Consider the following 12,929-nt stretch of genomic DNA (forward strand, 5'->3'; position numbering starts at 1 on the left):
ACAACTGCATTGGTGCAGTGGGGTCTGAACACAGAAACATCTCAATTATCCATATGAGAAAACAGTGACTTAGCCAAAAGAAGAAAAGGGCTTCTAGGCTCATTTATAAAGATAAAACCACATAGCCCCAATGCCTGGGAGCAAGAGCACTGAGAGGCAGCAGCAGGCTCAGCAGGAGCAGAGGTCCATCCAGCCATCAGCTCCTCCTCACCTCTCCCAGCTCTGTGCTCCAGGGCTTGGCCGACACCTCAGCAATCACAGTCTCTCATTACAGCCTTTCTGCCCGGCACATTAATTTGATCTGTCATTTCACAGCCCTGCACCTCCCTCTGAACAGGTGGAACACGGCAGATTCCTCTCATTATTTTAGTCTCTGTCAAACCAATATGAAATCAGAGTATTCTACATATTTCTAGATTTTCCCCTGGGCATTCATCATTCTCTGATCAGCAGCTGTATCAAGTACACCACTATATTTCTACCTCCCACAGTGCTGTCTGCAGTATGTCCTGAAAATACGACCAGTGTTTGGCCTTTTTGGCTCCTTGTCAGTGTTTGCTTATTCTTTTCTCTCATTGCTTTCAAAGCACTTGAAAAGTATTGAAAGTAAAACACAAGTGCATGTTTACAAGCTGCCTCACAAGCTTTCTCTCTGTGGCTCCAAGAGGGGCCGTACCTTTTCCAAGCACTGAAATAGGCAGACATTCACTGCACACCATTGATACAACTGCACCCAGCTTCCACCAGCACTGCAGCCCTTCAGCCATTGCAGGCAGGCCTGCAGAACTCTGTTGGCACTTGATCACCTCTCAGCTCCACAGAAGTGCTGCCAGCCGAGGAGCTGCACTGCTGTTCCAACCATTCCTTAATAAAACTCTCCACTGGGATCTGACCTGAGACAGTCAGTTGAGCATCCAGCTCAGCAAACTTCTGCCCCTATTTCCCTGCCTGAAGGTCTGCACCCTACCTTGTGCAACACCATTGCAACACACAGCTGTGTGCTCAGCCCCTTCATACTCATTGCCTGCAAAGCTGCACCAGGTGAGCACACTGGGATGCATCTCTACCTGTGCACGCTTGCAGGTGAGGGGACAGCCCATGCTTTCACTCTATCCCAGGCTCCCACAAACAGGAACACAACTCCATCCTTCTGCACAAGCTTCCCAGCAGTAGCACTATTTGTACCCAGCTCTGTTTTAATCTTTCTGCTGCCATCTAGATTCTGGCAACAACAATATCAAGTGAATGCAATCCATCTTCTGTTTGCTTGTTTCCCTATCTGCTCTCTTTACCAGGCCTGACACAGAAAGTTGCTCGCACCAACCACGGAGCTCCTTGCAAACTCTTCTGCATTCCCAATTGTTAGGCTGGGGGAACTGTGTGCTATATTCAAGGTGCCTACAAAGACTTCACCTCCATATTGACTCCATACCTCACTGAGGTGCAGTTTTACCTACATAATTGGCTGCGTTTTCACGCACCAACAAAGCAGTTTAGGAAAGCTGTCTCACATGGGTTTAACTGGGGAAGAAAGTCTGCCTTTAATAACTGTGACCATGCCATCAGCTGTCCTGACCTTAATGGAGCTCAGGTGAGGCTGCCATTCCCCACAACAATTCTTTCAGCAGATGTTCCAATTTACACGTTGCTGCCCCTCTCACCACAGCTTCTCAGCCTAACATCATGTCTTGTGGCTTGGCCAGAGGCTGCTGCCTTTGATTCATCTCATTTCTATAGCTCTAGCCTTCTGACGATCTACTGAATAATCCCAAGCCAGTCCAAAATCAACTTCTTTTCCTTTTCTCTTTCCAAGAGTTTTCCTCTCTGTTTATTTTCATCCATGGAAAGTATGGAATGAGAACAGGGCAACCCTAGGGACTGCACAGAATCATAGAACTGTTGGAGGTGGAAGGGACCCTGAAAGGCCATCTGGTCCAACTCCCTGCACTGAGCAGGGACACCCACAGCTCCATCAGTGCTCAGAGCCCATCCAGCCTGACCTTGGGTGTCTGCAGCAACGGAGCACAAACACCTCTCTGGGCAACCTGCGTGTTCACCATTCTTGGAAAAAACTTCCTTAGATCCAGCCTAAATCTTCCCTCTTTTACTTTGAAACCATTTCCTCTCATCTTGTCACAACAGACCCTGCTGCAGAGTCTGTTCTCTTCTTTCTCACAGCCCCTCTAGATACTGAAAGGCTGCTCTCAGCTTTCCCCTCAGCCTTCTCCAAAGAGAATCCAACTTGCAGCCCAAACTGCAAAGGGTAAAATGCTGACTTACCCCTTGCACATTTGGGAGCAGGGGGCACAAAGCTCCACTGTGGGACTGAGAAGGTCCATTTATGGGGACAACCTGTCTGCTGGGGTGACCGTGGTCAACTTCTGTCATACTGCAGCTGCCTTACCAACATAAACACTTCACTGAGACCACGAAGATCTCAGAGCACCGAGCATCTTTTTTTCCACCCAGCTGAAACGTGAATTAACACAAATAAAACTAGGAAAAAGAGGGAAAGGGAAAGAAGAGAAGGGAAGAAAGACCTTTTGATACTACTGGCCGGATTCAAAGCTCAGCCACCGCCCAGCAGCCACCAGCAGGGCAGGAACGAGTGCCAAATGACTCAGCTTTAGGAGCAGCTCTGCGCCCGCAGCACGAAGCCACGCTGCTCCCTGCTGGTCAGAGCAGCACCGGCAGAGCTCAGACTTTCATAACTTGAATACAAGCCCGTAGACTGCCTTCCCAATGGAAATAACTGAGGGGATTTATATTTGCTCTCCTGTGCTGGGCCCCTAACTAATTGCCTTGCGTACATCTACAAACGCCACTTGGAATACTTCTTTTTAAATGTTTCCATGCTGTAGATGTGGCTTTTCAGACTTTTTGGAACTGCTCACACGTCTGTGTTCTCTTTCTGTCTGAAAACATACTTGTGTTTTGAGGCAGTCCAAAATCGACTTCTTTCCCTGTTCTACTTTTCTCTTTCCAAGAGTTTTCCTCTCTTTTTAGTTTGATCCAAAGCAGAATCGTTCTCTTTTAACATTTTTCCTTAAAGAAGCACACAAACAAACAGTCATTTAGATCCCTTGCCCAGCACAGAACACCCTCCCATCCCAGACCTTGCAACACAAACAAGCACTGCAATGTTTGGCACCAGCCCTCATCGGAGAGGAAAGCACTTGGATCTGCTGCCTCTGCACAGAGGGACAGTAACTCTTCATATGTAACCCTCAGGGGCCATCCGACAACCCCAAGGGATGGGCCAGAGCTGGGTTGGTGAAGAATATGAATGCCAACACCTAAATACTTTTAAAACTCCTTGGCAGATGGCAGCACTCAGCATAAAGAGGAGAAAATCAGCTCACCCCAAAAAGACTGCACGCACTGGAAAGATGGGGTATGCAATCACCCAAATCTGGATCTCCAGCCCTTGAGAAGTTGCCTAATGTCACTCTTATGGGAGGTTCCACTGGTAAACATCATGAAACTGATTCTTAGAAGCACCTATGAGCAGAAGAAGCTTCAGAAAAGTCCCAGCAGGGGCTCCCTGCAGGGCAATAGATGGGAACCAGGTGTTGGCCTTCAGCATCTCTTGTCAAAGCTCTCCTGGAACTCTTTTGGAGCTGGTTTGGCCAACCTGCTTCCACACCACTTCTTGGTTACCTTCTGTATGTTCAGACTAAGCTTTGAAACAGGGCTACTGCATTCAGTCCTACCTATTATAAGAAAAGTCTTTGTCCAGGTTGAACCTTTCCAGTTCAATAGCACCAAACATTGAAGAGGTGGTGGTACTTCCCACCCCACCAACTGCTGCCCCCCACCTCCATACAAAAGGCTGAAATCTCATTTTCCAGCTCCAAAGAGCCATTAAAAACAGAAAATTACATTTTATTTGCAATCAAGTGTTGATTTGTCACAAAAAAAATCAGTACAAAACATACAGCGAGGTGTGCGTCTTGGGCAACGAGCCACGATCCACAGTCCTTCAATGTTCAGAAACAGTGACAAAGCCCTGAGAGGAAGGGATGAGAAACCCTGCTGCACTGTTCCTGAGGAACCATTATCACAGTGAGAGAGACATGCCCCAGCACAGAAAATGGATGCTTTCATTCCATAAAGCCTTGTTTTGAGGTTTTTTTTTTTAAGAGGGGAATTCAGTCCTATTGTGAGTGAGGTCAGCTCTCCAGCTATCCCATTAGTTCCAAGGTAAAAGCAAAAGTCTGCTTTTCCAAATACATCACAGACTTCCTCACTTTTCAGTATTCTCACACATCAGCAAATGTTGGACTACTGGTATTACAAAGTCAATTCTAACCTTCACCTGGCGGTTCTGCTTCTTCTAGCTCTATCCAAAGACTGATGACACTGTTTGAACCCTTAGAAAGCACTCTGCTTTCCCTTGCAAGGAAAATCCCAGGAGAGAACAAGCCTTGCTGGCTGCATGGAGAGCAGAAATCAAAGGTTGCCATTGGGGGCTGCAGAGCCCAAGGACAGATTATTGGAGATATGGGATGTTTGAATTATAAATGGCTGAATGCTGGGCACAGAGCATGACACAACAAAAGGTGACTTGGTGGGCTCCAAGAGAAATAACGATAGAGCAGGCCGCTTCTCACCGCCTTATTTCCAGTGATGGCAACTTCTTGCCACTCAATATTTAGGTGCATAGACAAAATGAACGCACTGTGTAGCGAACATCAGATCCTGAGCAGCCTCACAGCATTGAGCAAGGTTTTAAGAAAAAGTCTTCATGTTCCCTGAGCTGCAGGGCCAGGCAACAGCACAGCCCCACACAGCACTGCAGAGGGCACAGCAGAAGGAAGAGCTGCATGCTGCCCACAGCACAGAAGTGCATGCAAGTACAGCAACTTTTGGCTTCAATTTCATGTAGCTGGGAAGCACCAGGGTGTGTTTTTATTCTTCTCCACACCAGTAGGCACAGTCCAGCTGGATACTGGTGGGATGGGACCACGCATGCCCAGGTCCATCAGCCTGGGGAGGCTGCAAAGCCTCCTCCTGCCCTCTCAGACCTGGTTACCTGGGAAGGTCTGTTCTTCCCCAAGAATACAACACTACAAATAAATAATGGGGCTTGCTTGCATCTGAAGGCTGAACTTGAAAGGGCAGAAGGTTGATTGTTGTTTTGCATTGTCACTTTCTAACAGTTAAAGAAAACACACATCTATGTTAAAAGTTGATCATCCAAAGAGCCATCTCATTCTCGGATGTACATAAAGCCGGACACAGTAGGAATCTCATGCTCCTTTTCCTTTTTGGGAGTTACAACGTGGCTGTATCTTTCTCCTCGGTGACATTCCAGGTAGGGACCCCAGTTTGCTGTAGGCCTGCAGCAGCTTGCGATGCGCTGAAAAGCAACAGCAAGAGGCAGTTCATATCTCACCTTATGGAGCTTTAAAAATAGCCCAGAATAAAGCTGTAACTCTAAACATGTCCCTAACTCAAGAAACAGCAAACATACCATCTATGTTTTATAAAACATTCTGGACAGATTCAGCTATTGAAGTTCAAACAGACTGAGAAAGCTGTGACCAGCAGGACTCTTCTTGCAAAGCCTGGCAAGAAGAGCAAACACCAGATCTTGTACTTGCTCATTTCAGTGAGGAATAGGAGGCAAAATTCCAGAAAAATAAAGACACAAATTTTCTGGAAAAAAATGCACACACACACACACATATATATATAGTGTTCTAAGTGGAATAACAACAAAAAAAAACAACAAAAAATCACTGTTGAATGTGTGGGCACACTCCCAGAGAAACAGACTTTATCTTCATACCAGACCACAGTAGGGTACATTTGGCTCTGATATAACTACCAAAGATGTGGTTTGGGGTATAAATCCAGGTGATGGAACCTTGAGATATTCAACATGCTTTTGAGAAAAAGGCACAGACATTCCTGACGATGCCATGAAAAGCAAAACTAGGGACAATGACCACTGCATTGTATCCTTACCTGAAAAAGGTTTCCTTCTGCTTTAAATATTTTTACAACAGCCACAATGGGAATCCAGATGACACAGAAGATGATCATACACCAGCCAACAGCAGTTCCCCATGTTGGATATGGCACTGAGCCATAAGTGGGAGCTGAAAACGTCACTAATGACCAGACCAAAATTGCCTGTTTAAAAGTACATATAAAGAAATAGATAGGAGAGAAAAGCAGATTTCCAGTTGAAGTCAACTTGGACCATATTTCCAACTTAGTTTAAAATAACCCAAACAAATGAACAACCCAACCTATCTACACATTCTGCACTTTCTTCATGCTTTCTGAACATGAGATTTGTTGTACAGGATTCAGTGCTGAGCTATGGTCAAGCAGTAAGACTGGAAGACAGAACTCAAAGAGAATGTTGACATGAAAGCCAACATTTTAAACATACCTACATTTAAACAGAACTAGATTTCTGGGTCCTGTTGAGCCCAGCACTGGAGGACACATGTTACTGAGTAAGCTTAGCATCTTTTCCTGTAATGTTTTATGTGCTCTAATGTTCCTGTACTTACAGGAATGAAAAATAATTAAGATTAAATGGTTGCAGAAGGAAGTTGTTTATAAGGAACATTTTCTTAATTATAATCTGAAGAGAATAAAGACAATGCCTTCTGGCCAAAGAGACCTGTCACTGCTCGTGGACTTAGGATATTAAGTTCAGTCATACAACAAAATCCAACCATCTACAGTCACAGCGAGGAACAGAGGAGTAATGCAAACCTGAGAATTTTTATGTATTTTTACAGAACAAAAGAGAAATCTCAGACAGGTGAACATCTGGACATCTGAAGAATAAACCTGTGCAAGAGATCTGTCCAGAAAATGGGATTTCTATCAAACAAGAGGCTAGGTTTTAATATATATTCTCTTAGCTTGCAATGATGAGAAGCCAACTGCTAAAATAGACAATCTACTTGGCTCTGTGTTACTCCTTGGAGCATAGATCCAGTTTGCTGGATCTGAAGGTGTAGCTTGTCCTGGAGAGGATGCTGGAGTCACCATCCCTGGAGGTTTTCATGAAACACAGAGATATAGCACAGAGGGCTATGGTCAATGGGGATGGAAGTGGGTTGATGGTTGGACTTAGTGATCTTAGTGGTCTTTTCCAACCGTAACAATCCTATAAGTGGCATGTATTGAACAGTATGGATAATGCATAGGATGCTCCACTGTCTCAGCTATATAAGCTTATCTTTGCCTACAGAGCATGGGCATTCATCCCTGCATATTTACATGGAAACCTATCTGTCACCAAATCAATAAATTCTATCACATTAATATAATCCAGTCAACTGTACTCACCACTAACAGCACAGGAGTAATGAAAAACCAGCACATCCTCCACCACATCCAGAAGAAACAGCTCTTCTTCCCAATCATCATCTCTATGTCTTCAATAAATCTGTTTCCTCCTGTGGAAAAACAATCACACGGTGCGTCGTAAAGCACATAAGGACCTTGCATGTGCCTATCAAAATGGCAGAAGGAAGGAGGTGGTCAAGGTCAATAACTCCAGTTCTATGATAATTAAACAAAAGGCTTTCACCATTAAGAAGTCATAAATCTTTTACTGCAGAAACAAATGTTTAATGTATGCTCTGTCTGTATAATCAAATCTATAGTCAAAGCATGGTTTTTCAATGTCAGTAATTTACCATAAATGTAGACGATGCCTATTATCTCCAGGACTGCAGCAAAAAGAATTCCCCATCCAGCACAGAAGTGATCTATTAAGTTCACCCAGTAAATTCCTGCCTGCAGGACAAACAAGAAAGAGGTAAAAACGTACCCAGTGCCCATAATATCTTCATGCAAATAAAATTCTCTTGTTCAAGCCAGTTTAACTGACCACCAGTCTGAGCTTTTCAAATTCCCATTTCTCCAGGTTAAGCACACATTTGCAAACATTATTTCATTTACACGTCTCTATGAAAAATTAGAAGGCAGGTCTGCAGATCTATGGTGTTTTGTCACGTTAACGAGATCCACGTATATGCAAAGTGTATATAGACAGCTGATAGCAAGATTCAAGTTTGGCACTTATAGTATTCATAGTTGTAGCATAGCTATAGTATATATTAGCATCAGCAACACGAGAAAGAAATCAGACTGCTTCACCATCTTTAATGCTGAGCTACAGGAATGGCTGTGCCAGTTAGCAGCTCTGTTAGGCTTGTGCTCTTACACAAGTTTCCCACACTGGTTGAACAAGGCTGTGAATACTTGTATGCAACAGCAGGATCACAGAGCAGGGGACAGCTTTATATTTCACATTCTTTCATACCACGTCCTTTGCAAATCCTCCCATCATGTTTCATAACCTATACGCTTTCCTTGACCGTACACTGCTGCCTATTCACCACAGTGATCTTTATATTCTCAGTCCAATTACACATAGGAATCTGTGTTTCTGGATGTAGTCCTGGCAATTAACCTTTAGAACTGTACAAGCAATTGCCTCAAGAAAAAGCACACAGTGTACTGGAAATCCCATGTATTTCTGGAGAAGTAATGATGTGTTAATAGGTTTTTTATGGCTTGAACAGAGAATTTCTCAAATGCTGCTGTGTTTGGTAGTTGGTTCTGAACACAAAGGTTCTATCCACGTCTAGCAGCAGTTCCCACAAGGCTGCAGACACACTGTGTGTATATGCTTGAAATTACACAGACAGTCTTCTAAACCCAGTAGCAAATAGTCAGGTTGATGGCTCACAGGCTATTTATAGGCCTTTTATTTAAAAACACATCTCAGTTGAGTAACCACACAACACCCTGAAGTACTCCAGCACTTCCCCGTGGGAATTTCCTATTTGCACATCCAAGCACACGGACAGCATCGGTGATTCTCTCAGACTCATGCAAATGGAAGCTTTTGGGGAAGCTCTTTTCACATTGCAAAGGGATGTTCTGACCCACTTGCAGAATAACTAAAGCCACTGCCAAGACAAGTATGGCACCTTACCTGAGTAACACAGATCAGACCAAGAAAGAAGAGCAATACACACACACCCAGGGTTATAGGGATTCTCAACTTTTTCATCATTTTGGGATATATATCTTGTATGGTGGTTGTAAGTGTTTCTGCAAGGGAAAGATAAGTGTGAGTTTTGAAGAGCACAATTTAGAAAGGTACTGTTCATTTGGGAAGCAATCAGTTACTTAAAACCCCACTCACCTATAGTGGCAAACTGGGAGTCAAGGCCCAAAAGCAGAAGCATGAAGAAAAATAAGAAGGACCAAAGAGGGGAAACTGGTAACTTGGAGAGAGCCTCAGGGTAGGCTACAAACGCCAGATCAAATCCTGGAAAGAAGCAGAATGATGGAGGTTACTGCTATGTTTTGTTCAAGCTCAGTCATACCAATGGTGCAGTGATCAGCCTACCTGAGTCCACGACCTCTGAGACAGGTCTCTTCAACACGAATGCCATATGTCCCAGGACAGAGAAAATTGCAAACCCGGCGAATACGCTGGTGAGGCAGTTTGTTACACAAACAAAAATAGCATCCGAGTAGCAGTTGTTGTGGAACTTGTTGTATGAAGACAAAGCAACGAGTCCACCCCATGCCACAGAGAGGGAGTAGAATATCTGAGTGGCTGCATCCTTCCAAACCTACCAGAACCAAGCACATGCGAGTTATTATTAAAGTTATTATTAAATGCACCATAGCTATTCACGTGAACTGTCCATGGAAGCTCCAAGATTTTTCTACATCCAGACTAAATATCTGATTTTATTTCATATGAACTTCAGAATAGGTAGGATATAGCATGCTGGTGATGCTGCAGTCTCCAGCACAAACAAGGTCCTCTGTGAAATCATAAAGGCAACATCCCAAGTATGTTGCCAAATATTTAGGCTTTACTGGGCCAACTTTGAAGAAGAGATTCAATTCACTTACATACATAGGTTGTCAAGATGTGAGTCTTGTCACAGTGCCAATGAATAAGAGAAACCAAGAGAGGCCTCAGAAATGAGCTTCCATTTGCTCACTAACTTTTGTTCTTCACACCGTGACCCAACCAAATCAAATGATTTATGTGGGAAACTGTGCCCCTGCTGCATCCCCTCAGTTAATGCCCAATGCTCACCTAAGACACCACAAATGAACCATACTGAATATTTGCTTTTGTTCAAGCAGAACTAATGTACTGAACTATAAGGAAAAATCATCCAGGCTTCCTTTGCACAAAGCACCCTTCCCTACCCATCCAATTTCCTGAGGCGATCTGCTGGGCGATGCACAGCCTGAATTTCTCCTTGAAATTCTTACAACCAAAGCAAGAGGGCATCGTGCAAGAGCGATGATCCCACACCAAGGGCCATCTCAGCAGGTTTTGCTATGGTGAAACTGCCTCTGGAGAACTGCTCAAAGGCAACGTGATAGAATTTGCTGCTGTCCAGTGTGGAAAGGAGGGAGCAGATTGAGAGTAGCTAGAACAGGGGCTTGAAGCTCTCATAGAGCTGGGGTTACTGGAAAGCCAGAAACCAGCTGTCTATACAGAACTCAGGGCAGGAAGTGAAGAACTTTTGACTGGATAAAAAAATAAATTGTTCTGTAAATGCCAAGCCCATATAACCACAGAAATGCTTCCTGACACCTGACACTTCTCACCTCTGCCTCCATCAACTTGGTGATGTTGGACTGTTTCCCAATGTAATATTCAATGCCATCCAAAGCACCTTCCAGGGTGGCTCCTCGCACCAACAAGATGAGTAGGATGACATATGGGAAGAGAGCAGTAAAATAGACAACCTGCAGAAAGAAGAGCAGGGACACATGTTAGCAGTGATGAGATGCACAGCCTTTCATGCATGAGGAAGGCCAAGGGTCTAGGCTGAGAGCTGCTGGTACAAAGAGCCGACAATCCGGGAAGTGGGACTGGAGGTGAGCACACGTCAAGCACCAATCATCTGGCTTAGCCAGTTCTGGAGCTTCATTCCAGCAGGAGGCTCAAGCCACATATCCACTTTTCAGATAGCTCTCGATTAGTTTCAGAAACCTTTTCTGATATAATTTATTGCTATGGCAAGGCCTGGACTCAGCTACCTCAGATGCATCTTACTATGCAATGCTTCTAGCAAACAAGACCTGAAGCTAGCCAAAATTAGGTTATCAGGATGGAAATATCTCCTATTGAGACCAAAAAACAAAACAAAACAGCCCACGCTGGAAACTTTTCTCTTTACTGGGAACAAGGACTTTTCAGCTCTCTCAGACACAAATCCGGCTTGTTTGTCCATACAACTTCTAGCATGGTGGGAACCAGGCCAGCAGCAGGTTTATCATGCAGGCTGTGTTTAACAATACCATTGTTTCCCAAATCTTGGTTTCGGTGTTACGTAGGCAGATAATTGAAAGAACGGTGCTGGTTTCACCAAGCCATAGCCCTGCACCAGATGGAGAGTCTGTTTTTGAAGACCTCTCTCATATTTGCCTGCAGTAGTCAACTCTCTCAACTCTCCATCTCTTCCTTATTCTTGCCCAGCTAGATAGTTCTGATTCTTAACTTTCTCCTCAAGTAGTCTTACCTTCATACAGAAGTGACAGAAGAGCCATTTGTGAGGAAACCAAATAATGCAAGTTTTAGAGGAACAATGTGGCATTATAAACGATACTCAGATGCTCCACTATAAAGTTCTGAGACAAAAAGCAGAATGCTTCAAATAGAGAGGAGAATAGGAGATATTAGACTGAGCAAAGCAAGGCAGGCAATGCGGAACTTTGGAAAGGCACAGTGAGAGGAATTAAGGAGGAAAAAGAAAATGAGTGCAGAAAGGCTGACAAAGTTCTTACAACGGATTAAAGGAACAAGTAACAGAGATGCAACACAGGGAATAAGAAAGAGATATGGGAAGGGGATCAACTAAACTGAGAGAAGGGTCTCGGGCAGAGGGAATGAAATACAGCTTGAGTTCTGAAGAGGATCCTCCCTATCCAGCAGAACACAGGCAGGCCTGATAGTTCAGCACAGCCAGAGTCTGAAAACAAACACCTATGGACCTGGTCCCTGCAGGCAGCTCAGAAATCTTGGGTACAAACAAGATTTCACAACCTGGTAGGTACATGCACAACTGTTGGCAGGACTTGACCTTTATTGTCCAAACATCTCAACTGGTCTGTAGGTGCAAATAATTACTGGGTGTTACCACGGCGTATGTGCATGTGCTGTCACATGCACACCTTCATCACCACCAGCCAGCTGGCTGCCAGCACCCAGCCTGCATCACCTGAGTGACAGCATGGTCTCCAAACACAGGGCAGCCCTGGTGGAGCCAGCAGAGCAGTGCCTTAAGTAACTGCTGAGCAATCAGCACCTTACTCATATTTTATATAACAGTTCTGAAGCCAAGGTGCAGCAGCAGAGCCTAACAGTGGGTCAGCATCGCATCCTGCCTTGCGCTGGCCTCCCTCCAGTCCAGGTGACACTGGGATTGCTGCTGGGTAGGATCAGGCCAGAATCTGCCTTCTGCTCTTCCTCACTTACCTTTCCAGAAGATTTTATGCCTTTAAACAAGGCAGCTCCAACGATCATCCAGGACAGGAGCAGGCAGAGGGCCAGGTACCACACGATGTTGCCAGTCTCGTCCAGCCCAGTGGAGCGCTGAAGAGCCACTTTACTGGAAGCACAAAACAGCACAGTGAAAACAGTGATAGAAGCACCTGCTCCTCTACAGTCCCTTCCTGAAGGAAAACAAGCTGCTTCCTGTAGGTACTGGCACTGAGGAACACTGTTAGTGGTTGGGGGGTGGGTTGATGGTTGGACTAGATGATCAAAGATCTTTTCCAACTGTAATGATTCACTGGTATATTTACAAGGTCGTGCAGGCAGCAGCTATAACTGCATGATTGGAGCTGAAAAACCTAAAATGCAGCTGCGTGTTTTGCATTCTTCAGCATCCACTGGCCCT

The 12,929-nt window shown here is 44.7% G+C and overlaps 1 protein-coding gene across 5 annotated transcripts in view; it reads right to left on the minus strand.

Annotated features, from left to right (window-relative positions):
• Nucleotides 1–3,840: 3,840 nt before the first annotated feature.
• The window catches only part of SLC6A14 (solute carrier family 6 member 14), a 43,489-nt gene continuing 34,400 nt past the window's right edge, over nt 3,841–12,929 (minus strand). For all 5 annotated transcript variants that reach the window (XM_052673192.1, XM_052673189.1, XM_052673191.1 and 2 more), the window contains 9 exons: nt 12,506–12,638; nt 10,633–10,773; nt 9,401–9,629; nt 9,194–9,319; nt 8,981–9,099; nt 7,674–7,773; nt 7,321–7,430; nt 5,974–6,141; nt 3,841–5,362 (listed from right to left, as the gene is read on the minus strand). In XM_052673192.1, coding sequence (XP_052529152.1) covers nt 5,213–5,362; nt 5,974–6,141; nt 7,321–7,430; nt 7,674–7,773; nt 8,981–9,099; nt 9,194–9,319; nt 9,401–9,629; nt 10,633–10,773; nt 12,506–12,638 — 1,276 coding nt within the window. In that variant the 3' untranslated portion in view covers nt 3,841–5,212. The remainder of the gene's footprint in view (nt 5,363–5,973; nt 6,142–7,320; nt 7,431–7,673; nt 7,774–8,980; nt 9,100–9,193; nt 9,320–9,400; nt 9,630–10,632; nt 10,774–12,505; nt 12,639–12,929) is intronic.

The sequence above is a fragment of the Tympanuchus pallidicinctus genome, unplaced genomic scaffold (assembly GCF_026119805.1).
Source record: "Tympanuchus pallidicinctus isolate F22 unplaced genomic scaffold, pur_lepc_1.0 scaffold13, whole genome shotgun sequence".
In the NCBI taxonomy this organism is placed as follows: domain Eukaryota; kingdom Metazoa; phylum Chordata; class Aves; order Galliformes; family Phasianidae; genus Tympanuchus; species Tympanuchus pallidicinctus.